Source organism: Lepidochelys olivacea (assembly GCF_965140295.1).
Source record: "Lepidochelys olivacea isolate rLepOli2 genome assembly, chromosome: 1".
NCBI classification, from domain to species: domain Eukaryota; kingdom Metazoa; phylum Chordata; order Testudines; family Cheloniidae; genus Lepidochelys; species Lepidochelys olivacea.
This window is the reverse complement of record NC_140411.1, coordinates 133,211,643-133,230,402: the sequence shown is the minus strand read 5'-3', so window position 1 is coordinate 133,230,402 and position 18,760 is coordinate 133,211,643. Positions and strand designations below refer to the sequence as shown.

At 39.3% G+C, this 18,760-nt stretch overlaps 1 protein-coding gene across 2 annotated transcripts in view; it reads left to right on the top strand.

Annotated features, from left to right (window-relative positions):
* The window catches only part of ANOS1 (anosmin 1), a gene marked incomplete at its 5' end in the record, with an annotated part of 183,478 nt that overhangs the window by 98,098 nt on the left and 66,620 nt on the right, over positions 1-18,760 (top strand). For both annotated transcript variants that reach the window (XM_084647311.1, XM_084647312.1), the window contains 3 exons: positions 9,556-9,618; positions 12,923-13,145; positions 18,491-18,675. In XM_084647311.1, the coding sequence (XP_084503437.1) occupies positions 9,556-9,618; positions 12,923-13,145; positions 18,491-18,675 (471 nt within the window). The remainder of the gene's footprint in view (positions 1-9,555; positions 9,619-12,922; positions 13,146-18,490; positions 18,676-18,760) is intronic.

Below are 18,760 nucleotides of genomic sequence, written 5' to 3'. Positions count from 1 at the left end.
GAAAACTTTTGGCCACTACTTACAAATGTAGAATCTTTTGTTTTGTTTGAGTGCAGTTATGTAACAAAAATGTAAAACTTTAGAGCCTACAAGTCCTCTCAGTCCTACTACTTGGTCAGTCAATCGCTAAGACAAACAAGCTTATTTACATTTACAAGAGATAATGCTGTCCACTTCTTATTCAGTGTTACCTGAAAGTGAGAACAGGCGTTCACATGGCACTGTTGTAGCCGGCATTACAAGGTATTTATGTGCCAGATATGCTAAACATTTGTATGCCCCTTCATGCTTCAACCACCATTCCAGAGGACATGCTGATGATGGGTTCTGCTTGACAACGATCAAAAGCAGTGTGGATTGATGCACATTCATTTTCATCATTTGAGTCAGATGCCATCAGTAGAAGGCTGATTTTATTTTTTGGTGGTTCAGGTTCTGTAGTTTCTTAATTGGAGTGTTGCTCTTTTAAGACTTCCAAAAGCATGCTCCTCACCTTATCCCTTTCAGATTTTGAACAGTACTTCAGATTCTTAAACCTTGGGTCAAGTGCTATAGCTATCTTTAGAAATCTGATATTGGAACCTTCTTTGTGTTTTGTCAGATCTGCTGTGAAAGTGTTCTCAATTCAAACAACATATGCTGTGTCGTCATCCAAGAGTGTCATAACACAACATATATGGCAGAATGTGGGTAAAACCACGGAGCAGAAGACATACAATTCTCCCCGCAGGAGTTAAGTCACAAATGTAACTAATGCATTCTTTTTTTAAATGAGCATCATCAGCTTGGAAGCATGACCTCTGGAATGGTGGTCAAAATATGAAGAGGCATATGAATGTTTAGCTTATCTGGCACGTAAATACCTTGCAACGCTGGCTACAAAAGTGCCACATGAATGCCTGCTCTCACTTTCAGGTGACATTGTATTTAAGAAGTGGGTAGTATTATCTCCCATAATGTAAACAAACTTATTTGTCTTAGTGATTGGCTGAATAAGAAGTAGGACTGAGTGGACTTGTAGACATTAATGTTTTACATTGTTTTGTTTTAGTGCAATTATGTAACAAAAAGAGCTACCTGTATAAGTTGCACTTTCACGATAAAGAGATTGCACTACGGTACGTGTATGAGGTGAACTGAAATGCTATTTCTTTTTTACAGTGCAAATATTTGCAATAAAAATATAAAGTGAGCACAGTACACTTTGTATTCTGTGTTATAATTGAAATCAATATATTGAAAATGTAGAAAAACACCCAAAATATTTATAATACATCTCAATTGGTATTCTTATTGTTTAACAATTTAATTAGAACTGCAATTAATCATGATTTTTTTAAAGTTAATTTTTTTTCAAGTAATCGCGTGAGTTAACTGACAGCCTTAGCTTTCAGGTTTTCCTCATTTGCTTTCATCTACATTTTCAATGTACCTTCCTTTTCTCCATTTATTAATCAGCTCTAGATTTTTTTTAAGCTGATTTGATTTAAGCCACTGTTGCCTGGGTCAAGGACTGACCCAGGCCCCTTGAACTGGAGTTTTGCACAAGGCGGTGTCCATCACTGCTAATGTACCCCTTTAACCTTTCTTTTTCACAGTTTAAATAAATACTTCTCTCTCTCCCTGGGGTCTTCTGGGGCTTCAGAAATTAAAGCTTGAAAAGGGCCTGAAACAGAGTCTGAAAAGGGCCTGAAACTATTCCTGTTATGTCTTGTGGCCAGAATCCAATACTGTTATACACACTAAATAGCACCTTACTCCATGAGCAATCCTATTAAATTCCTTGCACCTTTTTTGTGAAGGAGGGCACAATTCAATATTAGTAAGGGGAGCAGAAGCTGGTCCTGACTATTTGAACAAAAACCAGGACTTGTTATCTATCATATAGAGGGACAGTGTATTTTTAGTTTAAAGTGTCATGTGCTGTTCCCCTTCTCCCTCCCCTCACCCCCCGAGTGGTTAACCCCTGGGATGTGAGGAATAGCATTATTAACAGTCTTCATTTTGTAAAAAATGTGATGTTTGAATATTGATTGCATCGGCAGGATTTTTCTTCTCACCATGATGTATATCAGGATTTCTGTTTCTAAGCATAAATTTACAGTGAGTGACTATAGAAGAGGCTGAATTTCTAAGACATAACCTCTTGGAATAAAATGGATTCCAGCTTCAGTAGCACCATCCTTACACACAAGGCAGTGCATCATTAGAGAACAAAGATAATAAATATGGTGGGGGATCATTTCAGTCAGGATCCAACTAATGACCCTAAAGTATTTTTAAAGTTCCAAAACAATCTATTCATGCATCTCCTCTACAAACGTAGTGACCATTCAAAATCTGAGACCTGGCTTTCATTCAAAACCAGCCCTTCAATTAGCAAGTACTTTCAGGCAGTATCAGCTGGGTTCCCAGATAGCATGATAGTGTCACAGAATGACCCTAACTGTAACTAATTTAATTAAGACTCAAACACAAAACTGCCCTCTTTACCAAATGGTAGTGCTCACTGACCTACAGTAGTGAGAACACAAACAATATAGACTGGGAACACTTCTATGTCATTTAACCCTGTTGTTTCCAGGGGAAATGTTACCCGTTTTATGTCTGGCTTGAGAAGCTCTTTAATGTGGACACAGGAAGAACTTGAGGGCAGCCATGTGGAGCTGATGCTTTGTACCTAATAGCAGGCTTTATATCTGTCATCATGAACAGATGTATTCAATATTTTAAAGATACTTAATCATTAAATGTATTAAGTATTAAAGATATTTAATAATCCCTCTCAATTAGAGTGGCAGCAGTTTGGTTTGGGAGCTAAAATTTCAGATTTAGTTTGTAGGGAGATAATCACTGATGCTACTGGCTCATCAGCCTAAGGGGGTGGGGTGGGAGGGAGAAGAAAATCAGAGAGCAAGCATGTTTCAGTTTAGGATGGATCACACAAAATGCTCACTGGTCTCCCAGGCAGTGTATTGATATAAGTTGGCCTGACAGCTGCTGCTTCCACAGTTTAGTATTCCTCACTGGGTCTTGTGAGATCTTGGAATTAAGGAGGTGAACAGTTCATTAGTACATCTCCATCTCTAGTGTTTTATTTGTTGCATGTTCAGAAACAATGTGTGCCTGAGTTTTCCATTTCATTATACTAGTTTAACACAGTGGATTATTACACCAGTGTACACCAGCTAAGGATCTGGTCTCTTGCATTAATATTGGACAAAAACCAAAGTAAGGAGAACATGAAAAAATAACACAGGGATCTTTTAAACAATGTGGGAATACTGTGCCATTGTCTGTAACCTCAATTTGATGAGCAAACATTTTTTCCTTGTAACATATACAGCTCAAGCCAGGTGTTCGTGTGGGATGGTGTTAACAGTTAAAGGAGGGATGATACTCGTATTGAAGGCTGGTAGAAAGGGATGATTGTTGCTTCTTCTTAGTTCATGGCTATAGCCAGATAATATATTAATCCATTTCTTGATAGGTATAAGTCTTAGAATTTAAACCTGTGTGTGACATTTTTGGATCCACCCAGACCAGTATGAGATTCCGTCACCAGCTGCCCTGTAACTTTGGGGTCCTTTGTGCTATACAGTCATGGTTGAATTCCCTAACACCAGTAGCCAGCCCAAGGTTTCACCCTGGCTGCCACCAGCCCAGTTACTCTTTGGAGGGTGACATCAGCAGCCCTTCTAGCTCTGGGTCTCCCCAAATCTGTCCTTCCCGAGGTCTTAACTACCAGAACTTCAATTGTTCCCCTCTAGCTTGTCACACCCAGGGTGTGAAACCAGCCCCCCAAGTATGACTGTCACTTTGGTGTACACATTCCAGTTTGCACACCAGAGACCTGCTTGGGATAAAACTAAACAAAAATTTTATTAAATAGAAAAAAAAACAGATTCACAGATGAAACAATAAGGGGAAAGCAAACACATCCAAATTACACAGAAAATAAATATAAACGCACAACCTCAGGCTTCACACTTTTATAATAGAGAAAATTCTGTTTCTAATAAGAGTACCTATGGCATTAAAACAGTGTACCCAGAATATAGAAAGGATCCAGTGTTCACAGACAGCCTCCCACCTGGAAACTGGCCCCCCCAAGTTCTATATGTTCTTCAATTCAAACCCCTTTTATTTTGAAAGGGTTTGCAGTTTTTTTTTTCTTCAGTCACTATAGTTATTCCAAGTGGGAAAAAGCTCCCTCCTTTCTTTGGATATGTCTACACTTCAATGAAAGTCCAGTGTTTGAACTCAGGCTCAAGCCTAACCCCCTTCTACACACAAACGGTGGTAACACAAGGCTCTAGCCCAGGGTGCCGGGACTATATGAAGGTAGAGGGTCTGAGCAAGCGTTAAGCTGGGAGCCAGAGTTCAAACTGCTTTGCAGCGTAGACATGGCTCCACTGGATTAATTCTCCAGGAGTGTACCAAAAGTATTTCACAATCCTATGGGCTGACTTTCTTTGTTCTCTGGTCAGTCAAGTTTGGTGGATAGTCAAGTTTTCCTACACTGCACCATGAACAATGGGTTACAGTGGCCACATTTTGGCAGCGGACTAGTAAGTCTGGGGTAGGGATGGTTGGACTCAGGTTCACATAATGCAGTGTAGCTGCTAGAACCCCAGGTTGGGACCCAGAATTCAACAGTTCCTAACCTGGGGATACAAATGCATGTACACACTCAAGCCCTAGGTTAACAAACCCAGAGTCTGCTAACTCAAGTTCTCCTAACCCTGGGCTTACATTGCACTGCAGAAGTACCCTTAGTTTTTGACGACTGCAGTTTTCTTTTCCATTTCAAACTGTTCCCGTTTGCTTTGATAATTCTGCATTGTTCCCCCCCCCCCTCCCCTCCCCCCCAGGCTGGACAATGGCTAGGTGCTTGAATCCAGTCTTGTCTGGCTGAGGAGATAGCCCCTCCCTCCCTGATTGTTTCACCACCCTCTTGTGAAGCCATGCTGAAGATGCACCACAGTTAGAATTCCAGTTTTCCATGTATATACATTCATGTCTGTGTACCATAACCTGTATACATATCTCATAATAACTATTAAGTTCAGTGCATGAAAAGCTGTCATAAATGATCTTACTCGATGTTCCTTACAGTAAAATAACAGTGTGCAATTAGTTTAACTGCTTATTTTGGGGGAGTTAAACCTTCGATTCTTTCCTTGAGGTGTCTGGACCCTGGCTGTCACACCGAATTTCCTAAGTTTCAGAGTAACAGCCGTGTTAGTCTGTATTCGCAAAAAGAAAAGGAGTACTTGTGGCACCTTAGAGACTAACCAATTTATTTGAGCATAAGCTTTCGTGAGCTACATCCAATGAAGTGAGCTGTAGCTCATGCTCAAATAAATTGGTTAGTCTCTAAGGTGCCACAAGTACTCCTTTTCTTTTTAATAAAAGGATAGCAAAACAAAACTGAAGAAAGCAGCAGTAATTTATACAACTCAACCGGTGCCAGCCAGTGCTTAACATTATTCCTGATTATACGTAGTCATCATTGACATAGTTTATACCTACATTGGTTTTGAATGATACAAGATACTGAGATCATTTCAGTTATCATTTAAAGCAGGTACTGTGTTGAAACATGGCAATTGTTTAACAGTGCACAGCAACACTGTAAAATAGACTAGAACAGGAAAGGAAAGGCCGAATTAAACTACAGCAGATTTTAACATAGGCATAGTGCAGTTACCCAAAATGGAATTTGGCAAGGCCAGCAGGTTAACACCTTTCCTCTTATGAAGAATACTAGTGGGCCTCTAATGACCACAGGGGGTTCGGGCCTCAGTTTTATCTCTTATCCAAAACATAGCCCTCTCCAGCAGCACAATGTGCCCAACATCATGCTAGAATTGGTTCAGTAGTAACTCGGAGGGAACAGTGCCATCTACTGACTGAATCATCAGAACCACTTCCTGCAGCAGCTTGGTATGTGTTGGTGGTCTGTCCTCCAAGTACTGCACTTAGCTGAGAGCTGGTGGTATTGTTACAGGTGACTTTTTTCTCCTTTATAAGTAAAATAGTTAAAATCAGCAGAAAACTGTTTCCTGGCATAAATTTTGCCTTATCCTGGAAGAATTTTCAGAATCGTTTTACAGACACACATTTACAATAATCTGGAAAACCAGGAAGTGTTTATCTGCTGGATAGAATACTTTCCCCATGAGTGTTGTAGACCTTTCTTTGAAACTCTTTTTATTGGCCAGGAGAATTGTATGTTCTCCTCCCCAGCATGAACTCTGGTCTGAAGTCCACTGAAATCAACGGAAAGACTCCAAATGACGTCAGTGCACTTTGGATCGGGCCCTTGGTGACTTTCAGCAAAATCTTTGAAATGTGTCATCCGGACTTTTAATTTCAAGGCACACATACTTTGTTCAGATATTTTCTGAAGAGTTGGACATAAAAAGCAAATATTGCCTACCACTGCTAGTGTCAATGGGTTGACTTTATTTAAATATTCAACGTGACATATTTCATATCTTAACAGTATCTTCCTGCCTAGGCATTATTAATTGAGGGCTTGATCTTACAAGACTTTCATTTGCCAAATTCCTGTTTTTAGGGGCAAATCCTCAGCTGAGTGCCTAGCCTGATTGGATGGGCTAGTCATGGAGAAGATGTGTGTGGGAGGAGAAATTTTCGTGCTTTCATTTATATTAATAATTTAAGCCCCACTTTAGGCACTTCAGCACATGGGGATCAGGATCACTCTGTTGCAGAACATACACAGATAAACAGCCTATTTTTGTAGTGTTCTGCAGAGCACTGCTGTTGCCACAGGGAGGAGAAAAGGGGGACCCCTATTTAAATATAATAAATAAAATGCAGTTCAGAAGCGTATTTGTAATTTAAACTGAAATAGAATGCCTTAATAGAAACTGGTTTCAGAGTAGCAGCCGTGTTAGTCTGTATTTGCAAAAAGAAAAGGAGGACTTGTGGCACCTTAGAGACTAACCAATTTATTTGAGCATGAGCTTTCGTGAGCTACAGCTTGCTTCATCGGATGCAATGAAGTGAGCCGTAGCTCACAAAAGCTCATGCACAAATAAATTGGTTAGTCTCTAAGGTGCCACAAGTCCTCCTTTTCTTTTTAATAGAAACTAACACAGGTTGGCCACTATGAGACATATCGATTCCTGTCATGAGAAAATTCACAGGAGAGAGATAAACAGAGAGAAATAGCTGTACTGTTCTCCTCCCTGAGATTTGCCCCTGAACATTGCCATTAAAGGGGTAAGGTTTGCCTTCCCTACAAACAGCACATGAGATCTCAGGGATGGTCTCTGTGGTTAATGACCTGGACTGAAATACAAGAGAGCTGGGTTCAAATCCTAGCTTTGCCATGGACTTCCCATGTGACTTTGGTGCTTCAGTTTCTCACTTGTAAAATGGCAATATCAACACTTACTTACCTCTTGGTGTTGTTATGAGGCTAAATACACATTCATTAATGTGAGTGAGACACTCCTTTGCTATGGTGATGGGGGCTACACAACTGCCTATACAAAGAGTGTCCTAAATCCTGGGTTATCAGCAGTAGGCCAGGCCCATCTGCACTTTGTCTCTCTGCTCCTGACGACTCCTTCCCCAGTACCCAAGCAATACAACTCAGTTGAAGCTGGAGAGCCATGGCTTCTTGTGCCATCAGCTACTCCCCTCATAGGCTGATCCCCATGTTGGAGAGGACCTGAGTCAGGCCTCCCAATCTACTCCTTGCCACTGTCCCATCTCCCCTGGCTAAGTGGAGGAGCAGTGCCTTCCTTTCACGTGGGAGGAGTGAGAGGCATATGTGGAAGATCCCTTTTGTATGTAGATAGGGGATCCAGTCAGGTCTGGTGTTGTTTACTAATAAAAGCTTTATGTGGCTCTGCAGTAACCAAGCAAGAATTAGGAAAAGGTATAGGGTCATTGAAGTCAATGGCAGAGCTCCTATAGAGTCAGGATTTCACCCATAGTGTCTTCCCTCATATACCATAGTAAATCAAAACTAACTCGATCAAAGCCAGTTGAGGGTTGTAAAATTGGTGCGAGAGCAGAATCAGGCTCAGATGTATGGCACTTATAGCACAGAAGCAAGAAAACTCTGGAGTTCATTAAACTGACAGAGTTTGGTGAAAGCTTTAAAAAGTAGCAGTCTAATTATGCTAAAGTGTATCTTGTGGTTATTAAACTGCCAGAAGCTGGGATTAAAACTCCAAAATAGGAAATGGGGGATAGCTATATTTCATTATTGTAGCCCCTGTGACTAATACTTTTATGATTTTCTTTTTCCCTACCAAATTCACAGCTCTCTTTCACTAGTAGGGAAAAAAGACAAATCTTGTTTCAGTGCATTTAGTTTTTTACCATGGCACAAACGTACAGTTATGCTTAGATATAGGTTATATGTTTATGTTCATTTCTAAACTGTGTAGATGCACATGGTCCTATGAAAGCCACTCTATTCAGTCCCTGGGAAACATCTGGCACTGGCCACTGTCTGAGACAGGATACTGGGGCTAATGGATCATTGGTCTGACCCAGTGTGGCCATTCTCATGTTCTTATGATAAATTCTTGATTCTAAAACAAAATGCAATATGTGTTTAAGGAATACATGTGATTTTAATGCTAAACTGTACACAAGGGCCTTATTCTCCAGTGTAGATAAGCAGCTTTCCCCTGTGGCCAGGGACAATATATGGAATTTACTTTCAGCTCTATTAGTATTTTCCAAGATCTTCTGCCTTAATAATAATAATAATAATTAATAATAAAACCCACCCCCAAAATAAGCAAGTCTAGATTTTAGGAAGTGGCAAATCTTTTCCCTTCTCCATGGCAATAGAGGGCCCCAGACAGCCTGGCACTAGTTTTGCTCTGGTGTGCGTGTGGGTCAGGTTTGGGGATTCTGTGCTGTGGATCTGTGCATCCTGCATGCCATGGTACTAAGCTCACTGTATATACCTGTATAGTGGAGTTTGAAGGTGAAGAAGCAGTGGTTTGGGATTGATGAATCTGCTACTACATAACCTTTAGGCTTTGTCTCTCACAAATGCATAAGAACAGAGGTGAAACCTCTGCTACCGCAACTCCATGGTCTCAGGAGGCAGGATTCCTTCTCCTCCCAGCCTGGCAGAGCCCATATGCCAGCCTACTTGCTATGTTTAGCACAGAAGACATGGGTTAGTTTTCAAGAGCACGTCAGACAATAACTGTTGTCTCTAGGCTCCATGGAGCAATCTGGTCGCATGGTGTTAACTGTTATGTATCCAGATTCAACACAGCAATTAAGGGTTGAATTAAGCACATACACAGCCAAGGATACTGCCTAGTACAATGAGAAATATTGGAAACATTTCCTATAATCTAACAGTGGTTCAAAATGACCTTGATCTGAGACTATGACACAATCTTATCCTCAGAAGTGGTTTAAAGAAACGTATTAACTTCCTATGGGTCAAACAATCAATAAAGGCGTAAGGTCTGCTATGAATGTTACTTTTTCCTCTTACTGACTAGTCCCTTTTCTCTTTTTCATGATTTCCCTCAGTGCCTGGAGCCCTGCAAAGAATCTTGGGACTTGAAGAAAAACCATTGCCAAAGTTTCTGTGAGGTAGGTCAGCCCTGAGGCATTCTTTCTCACTTTGTTCTGGCTGTCTCTTTCATTCCTACTACTATGGAGGTTTGCACTTTAAGGTGACAGCTAACACACACAATCTACATATGCACATTCTCCTGTATTTTGGGAGGATGAGTGTAACAATTTAGTATTAAATCTGAGTAAAAACACTATTTTCACAATTTGTTACTGAATTTTTTATACCAACCATTTTCCTCAAGTTGAAACTTGAGTCTCCCATCTAGAACAAGCTTAGTTAACTTTACAAATATGAGAAGTTCTGTTAAATCCCTCTAGCTAGTTGCTATTACTGCTACACTCCCTTCTATCCCTTCAGGCCACATGTGTGTTTGAAACACATAGGAAAAAGTGTGTTTGAAACACACATGAGCTAATATATGAGCTAGAAGTCTTTACAATTCTAGGGTTGATGAAGCAAGACTGAGGATTTATCTGCACATGAAAATTATTCTGGAATAAGGTAGAGTGAGAACGGAATACACATAAACTATTCCTGATTAACTCCATGTGTGGACACTTTTATTCTAGAATAAGAAAGCCTTTTTTCTGGTTTGTTAATCCCCTTCCAAAGTGGATTAAGTGAAACTGGAGAAAGTTGGTCTTATTCCAGAACCAGAATGTCTGAATCAGGAAGAGATCTTTGGGAATTGCTATTCTGGAATAACTCTGTATGTAGACAAACCCTCAGGTCAAGTCTACGATACAAAGTTTTGCTTGAATAGCCATGTTGGTTCAACGGAATGAAAAAATCCACACCTCCAAATAACATAGCTATGCTGTCAAGAGTCCTTTTACCAGTATAGTGCATATTGTTTGGGGAACTGGTTTAGCTATACTGGCTTGCACCTTAGGCAAATATAAGGTGTGTATCCACGAGGGGGCTCTGCCACTATAACTATACCCATATAGCTGAATCAGCAAAGTCTTTCTTTCTAGCATAGACTAGTTAAACCAGTGCAAACTGTTGTATAGATAATCGTACTTGGTTTGAGAGTAGTTCATATCAATTTATTTATTAGTTTCTTACAGATTTAAACTAAACTGAATTTAACCCAAAATAAGAATGTTTACACAGGGCTTTGCACTGATTTAACTAAATCCGTTTGAAAACATCCTTCCATTAAATTAATAAAAATATGTGCATAGATAAGACTTTTGGTTTTGTCTCATGGGGAAGTGTTTTTGGTTTAATCTAATGTGTTAATTTAACTGATAAAGTTATACCGCTTTAACCTCCCTCTCCTTGTCTTCCCGCTCTTATTCTGGAATAAGAATGCCTTTTTTGGGCTTAGTTTATGTCCCTTGGGAAGGGGTTTAAACTGAATTCAAAAAGGCATTTTTATACCAGAATAAGTTTGTCTGTATGGGCACAGGTTATCCCTGTGTAACTATGCATATATAATATTAGCATAACTGGTAAAACTTCCCTGTGTAAACAAGTCCTTAGATTTCCATAAACTAAGGCTTTGTCTACTCTACCCTACTACTTTTGTCGGTGAAACTTTTGTTGGTCAGGGGTGTCAAAAACCACACCTCTGAGTCCTGACCAACATAAGTTTCACCACCAAAAGTGCTGGTATGGACAGTGCTGTGTTGGTGAGAAATGCTTTCCTGATGATATAGCTACCATTACTCATTGGGGGTTTAATTATGCTGGCAGGAGAGCTCTCTCCCGGCTACATAGAGCGGCTACACGGGAGACCTTAGAGTGGGGCAGCTGCAACGGTACATCTGTGCCATTATAAGGTCTGTAATGTAGACATAGCTTTAAATGGTTTAAACTCATGCAGCTTTCTCATGTAGACAAAACCTGAAGTAGTATAAAGTGGGTATAACTTACATCTCATACATCCCTCTTCACTGTGGCTTTATATCTCCAAATCTGAATTCACACATTTTCATTTAAAAGAAAAACATTAGTAGAACACTGCTCTATTGTATTTAAAATGTGCTAGCATCTCTTTTTGATTAGTGATTTTATGATTGAAGCTAAATTTAGAACCTCAAAGGCCAGTAATGAAGAGCAGCACATTTAGCAGCTAGCAGAAAAATGAGCTGTGAAACAGAGTGCGGAAGAGAAGCCTTGAAGACATATTATGCCTCCCAAGGGCTATAAAGTTTTTTAATTAACTAGCTGCAAATTTGTGATGTTTTAGAATTAAAATTAGCCTCTCCCTCCTTCTCTCTCACACACACACTCATTGTCACCCGCAACCTCACTGCAGAAGATGCCATTTTGATTGAATTAACCCAGGCCATTCTCATTTGCAGTGGAAATCTGTCAATTTCTCTTTATTCAGGATAACATTTGGAAGCAAAAATTCAGTTTCAAAGTTTGCAAAGTCTCTACTGGGAAATAAGGGCCTGATTCAACATTTCTTACTTATGTGAGGAATCCACTGAGACAGTGGGACTAGCTGTGTGAGGAAGAGTTACTCACAAGAGTTGGGGTTTGTAGAATAGGGCTCCAAAATCATTCTCTGAGAAAATTCATAATACTTTTAGAAGCAACTTTAAATGAACTCCATAAGCCCATTATTGGAACAAAGATGGCACATGCCTTTTAAAATTTTGTAGCTTTCCATAGAACTGGAACCTAATTTTTCACATAAGTAGAATTAACTGATCATTGAAAAATATCTCTCCTTTAAAAAAAAAATGACATTAGCATAAAGATGTTGGTAAGTCCCCTCACGTCAATGTGATTCAACAACCAAATGAAAATATTACTACTAAATTTTGTCTGTGTAATTTGGGGTGGCACTATGCAGCGGGGGTGCTGGAATTATTTTTATAGTAGGGGTGCTGATGATGGGAACCATGTATTTGGTATTTGTTATTACTACTTCAAGGCGGAGAGGTGTGGTAGCATTCCCAGCATCCCTTGTTCCTGCACCACTGCTATACAGTATACTATGGGTAAAGTGCCATGAAATACAAAGGGAAAAATACAGAATGGTTCCAAAAAGGACTCGTTTGTGAATGGTTTCAATCTGTCATGAAGCAACTTCATAATCAGCTAATATGAAAAAAAACGGGAAAAGCTGGCATATAAAAACAATTTAATTCCATAAAAGACAGTGGTCTTGTTTGAGGGATTTCACCATTCTGTACTCTGCAAGCTTTGTTTAAAAGCTACATGGATATGTAAACCCTCAGGGATAGTCTTGCAATAGCTGAGCATTTGACTTTTCTTTCCAAAGAAATCTCTGGAAATCTTTCAGCATTATTTTTTTTTCCACTGAAGACGTGTACAATTGTTTCATGTTCCCTTTAGCCTCTTTTCCCCAAGAAGAACTATGAATGCCTAACTAGCTGTGAATTCCTCAAATACATCCTGTCAGTGAAGCAAGGAGACTGCCCAGCACCTGAGAAGGCCAGCGGTTTTGCGGCTGCCTGTGTTGAAAGCTGTGAGGCTGACAGTGAATGTTCTGGGGTGAAGAAGTGCTGCTCCAATGGATGTGGACATACATGTCAAGTACCAAAAAATCTGTACAAAGGTAGAGATCATTAGGAGGCACTGTTAGTGTGCTAAGTGTTTTAGCCTGTAATAAAGCTGCCTGAAAAACAAGACCTTTAAGTTTATAGGGAAGTAAGTGTGTGTGTGAGAGGCGATGGTGAGGATATAATTGTAGCTGTAAATTGTTCTATCACTGGAGGTTTTTAAGAACAGGTTAGACAAACACCTGTCAGGAATGGTCTAGTTCTCAACCAGGTGTACAAGTCGTCTAGATATTTGCGTTGTTTTACAACAGGCTACATAAAAAGCACTGGCGAAGTCAGGACAAACTAAAATTTCATACAGACAATGACTTGTTTATAATTGCTCTATATGCTAGACACTGAAATGTAAGTACAGTATTTATATTCCAGTTGATTTATTTTATAATTCTATGGTAACAATGAGAAAGAGAGCCATTTTTCAGTAATAGTGTGCTGTGACATTTTTTTTTGTATTTTTATGTCTGATTTTGTAAGCAAGTAGTTTTTAAGTGAGGTGAAACTTGGGGTACGCAAGACAAATCAGACTCCTGAAAGGGGTTCAGTAGCCTGGAAAGATTGAGAGTCACTGGTCTAGTTATTAGGTAGTCCTGCCTTGAGCGGAGGGGACTGGACTAGATGACCTACTGAGGTCCCTTCCGCTCCTACGCTTCAATAATTCCCTCGTGGAATCCCTAACAAGGTGTCAGTGAATCACAGAGAGGAGGCCACAGTGAATCTGAATCATAAGCAGAACAAATTGGCCCGTCTGTGTAGAGTGTCACTTAATTTTACACAGATGAGAAGAACAATTTCAACAATGAAAGTATTTAAAGATAAACAGTTTAAATCACTTAAATCAGAGATAATCTTTGTTAATAAGAATCAAGTGGGTAGCACTACCAAGTACATAGTGAGAGATAATCCAATTGGAGAGCAAATGAGTGCTATATTCTGAATCAATGGCATTGATATCTTGCAGATAAAGCAGTTAAAAAATACTAAAAAATACATATAGGCAGTATTTCAATGCTTGAAGAGGCTGAGGAAAGAAGTTCTATTAAAATGTTTTTACTTGCTTTGATTGGAGTATTGAAATTCGGAGAAGAAAGTTTTCCTCATCATGCAACAATAAGGTATTATAACTTATGGAATGATTGGCTCTAAGAGTGATTCCAGAGTTTGATTTGTTAACAATAACTTTTGTTCACTTAAATATTCTTAAAGTGTGAATCTAACACTGAAAAGTGACTGTATAAAAGGCACTTTCTCACTCCACAGACTTGGTTTGTGTGTATATTAAAAGTAAATTCTCCTTACTTTAGTGAGAAAATAAGATTCTAGCAGTGTATACTTCTACCTCCTCCTGTCAAGGACTTTATCAACAGAACTGGACCAAATCAAGCCCACACTACCCAAGTCTCTCTAGCTTGACTTTCTAAACCCAGACAGCGTTAGCAGTTAGAAAATCTTTTGATTTACTTAACATAAATAAAACAAATTTGATCCGAAAGTTACCGAAGCACAGTAAACCTGGAACCCACAAAGGCACTGTATGTAAAGTGTTTTGGGATGACCTCCAATAAGAGCTTAATCCAAAGCTCATTGAAGTCAATGGAAAGACTTCCACTGGTTTCAATGGTCTGTGAATCAGGTCTTATATAATTATAAGACTTTAATACATTATTATAACATCACATATTAATGTGCAAAAGATTATTAAAAATGAATGATTTCATTAACTCATTCGTATTCTTTTTGATGCAAATGACCCACAATTGGTGCTAAAGTAATACAGTATCTGTATTGCATGGGAGCAGAAGTTTACAGGATCAAACCTCAAATGTGATGTTATATAGTAAGTTTCATTGAGGACATTCAAATGTTTTTCATAATTGGTGCGTGTGTGGAGCGGGGGGGGGGGTGAAATTAAAGGGCTGTATGGCTGTATGTAGGGAAGCATACATAGGATATGATATGGTGAATGAATGCAAAAGGAGAAGTCTGGTCTAATTATATACTTGTAGCACTAACATTCTGCTCCAACATCTTATCAGTTATCTTCAGTAGGTATTTGCTTGGAAGCACACAGATGTGTTACACAGGAAGGGCAGAACCAATGCTCTTCTGCTTTCTCAGCTGACGAATTCAGATCATTAGCCCTTGAAATTGTCTTCCTACAACAAAGAACAAGATGGAGCTGGGCAGTCTTGCTTTTCATTTTCTCCAAGGGCAAATGACCTCCCTGCCACTAGGAAGAGCAAAATTGGCAAGCATGACTAAGATCTAGTGAACAAATCCAATACTCATGCTAATCTTTTTGACAGCACTCATAGCCAGAAAATGAACTCAGATTGAAACTAAAATAGTCTATGGGCTTGTCTGCATTATAGGTTATGTCAGTATAACTTATGTTGCTCAGGGGTGTGAATAAACCACCCTCCCTGAGCAACGTAAGTTACATCGACCTAAGCACCAGAGTGGATGGTGCTGTGTTGGCAGGAGAGCTTCTGCTGACATAGCTACCACCTCTCATGGAGGTGGATTTATTATGCCAATGGGAGAGGACACTCTATGCCAACGGGAGAGCTTTCTCCAGTCGTGCCACCACAGCATAGCTGCATCCGTGCAACTGTGCTGCTGTAGCACTTCTAGTGTAGACTAGCTCTCTGCAAGTTTCTATAATTTCACCGTTGATCAAGCTTTGGAGATTGGTAATACACAGAAATACATAGAAAAATCTAATGACAACTTTTAATTAATGTAATATGCTGACAGTTCAGGGCAACTGCAGCTGTATTTCCCCTCCATGGTCCAGCAAGGGCATCCACTTTTAGGCTTCTAGATCCCAGCTGTTACCTGTCTTAGGCAGAGACTCACGTCTCTCTCCCTCCTGACCAGGGTATTTCCAAGCCGTATATTTTACTGACCACACTGTGTTATTCCAAGCAAGCAAGACTGCCTGCATGGGCCAGCATCTGTACTTTACTTAGTCTTCTAAGGCTTCTGAGCAGCATAATGGCCAGCGGTTGTAAGTTACCACACTGCCCTCTCTAAGCAAGAACATTTGTTCTTAAGATGAAAGCATTAGAGAGAACATTAAAAACAATAGAAGAACCTACACTCATGCTAAAAAACTTAAAAGGGATCACCCCAACTTTGGCTCTGGTAGGTGCCAGTCCTTCCAACACTTCCCTGAAGATTGACCCTCCCCAACTTTGGACAGAAGGTCTTGTCCATTTGCTGGATTAGAAAGAAGGCACTGAGTTAGTTTAAACTCAGACTGTTTATCCAAAGGTCCATTTTTTTGTCTGTTGGTCTCTGGAGAATCCAGTCTGAACTGGTATATGGAAGCATCTCCAGGTGTTGGAGGTGAGTTAATTTGCCTAATCACCCCCCCCATTATTCTTAGTTCCTGCAGGGCTGTGGTCATTCTCCCACATGAAATTACATACAATCCCTGGCCCACAATGATACATAAACTTAATATCCATATATTTTGAACCCCTCCTCCCCAGCCCCCAGGTATTGGGTTACTCTTACATTTGAGTTAAAAGTATGCTTTCTTATGTCTGATGTTTATATATTTACTTTTTATGGCACGGATACATACGTATTAGTTGAAAAACACCTTTGGTAACACATTTTCTGGACTCTGGTATTCCACATATAAAACAAGACATGGGCTGAATTCCTCACTGGAACACTGTATTTCAGAAGACTAATTTGTTCAAGAATGGTTAAAGGGACTGAGCATTTACATAATAAAAAGCACATTGAGTAGTGATTGCATTCACACATCTGGATATGAAACTGATGATGCTGATTCCACAAAAGGATTTTAAAATGCACTTGTGCTATGCGTTAGTTGTTTGTGCTGCTAAGATCCATCTGCACACAATTACATACACCAGAGAGGTTGAGTTACTTCCAATCAAGTGAATCCAACTGATCCTAATGCAAAGCAGGTGGAAGATTTTTTAACATGCAAATAGTAGGATTATTGTACATCATAATTAAAGAGGGATTTGAAAATGTAGACATATGAACTGACATAGTTCATGATGCTCATTACATTAGATTATGACTTCTGGCTGTTGAATGATATCCAGGATTTAAACCTATGTGGTAACAGGATTTGAATGCTGAATTTTCCTCATGATGCTTTTAGGTTTCTTCAACACTACAATATTTGTCTTTATTTACTGTAGCAGATTATGTAATTGGGAAAGGTCTGTTTATAAAGCTCTGCAAAAGGCAGTTTGTTGATCTAAGGAAGTGAAGGAGTTGGAACAATTAAACCTCAGATATTCCTCATTTAAATCTTTGGTAAATAGAGACAAGTGGATCAAAATTCTGATAATTTATGTTTACACACTGGCAGTTTTGGATTTGCTAAGAAAACACAGATGCTCCCATTATACAGTAATATCAGTTATGGATATGAAGAGAAAAAAACATCCGAGACCTGATTTATATATGCTCTTTGAACCAAATTCTTCCCCCATTGATGGCAGTGGCAAAACTCTGACTACAATGGGACTAATGTTTGGCTGTTTTTACACCCCTCATTTGATACATTTCTAATGTAAAAGTATTGAACTCTTAATATTAAAACTATTTGTAATTTCTTGGAGTCATCTGTGTATGGATAGTTAGGGTAGAAGCATATTTAAATTACAATGTATGGCACCAATCCACACACTGAACCCTGGCACCTGTGCAGAGCCTTATTAAAGTCACAACATAATTAAAATACATAGGACAAAATTGATAGGAGGGTTTAAAAGTCAACGCAGCAGTTTTATTTGTCATGATCTGAGGTAAGTGTGCTAGATACTGAAATAGATGAGTTCCAAAAGAGTATCCATAGAAATGCAACTAACAACTTGATTTGCTGATTGAATCAAAAGAGACCAGCTCTAGAAAGTAATTCCTTCCCCCAGTCTGTTATAAATGTTGCAAAGAGGTGTTGTAGTCATGATAACAAAACTGCAGAGAGAACATAATACTCCATAATAATGAGTGATTGCTGTAAACTTTTAAAAGGCAATTTCAGTAGATTGTAGTGTAGTGGTTGATAAAGGAAAAAATGAAATAGGGTGAGATTTTTCAAATGCACTCGGCATTAACTTTACTAACTTCAATATCAGTTTTACCATTGAGTTTAGTGGGAACGGAGTTAAGCTAACTCTGAACACTTTGGAAAATTCCACTCTTCATGCATGTTAAATCCCTTAACTTTTTTTCAGTCTGTCCAGCCATTTCCCTCTTAATTGTCCCACAACACCCCCTACATTTGCTTCCACATACACACCCTATTTTGTAAACGTCTTAACATTCTGTCTGTACGCTCCTATTTCAGGTGTTCCATTGAAACCCAGGAAAGAATTAAAATTCACAGAACTTCAGTCTGGACAACTGGAGGTTAAGTGGTCTTCAAAATTCAATATTTCAATTGAGCCTGTGATCTATGTGGTGCAGAGGAGATGGAATTATGGAATCCATCCCAGTGAGGATGATGCCACCAGCTGGCAAATGGTGGCACAGGTCAGTCATTTGTATAATAATCCCTAGCTCTTGTATAGCAATTTTATGAGTAGACCTCAAAGTGCTTTTACAAAAGAGATCAATA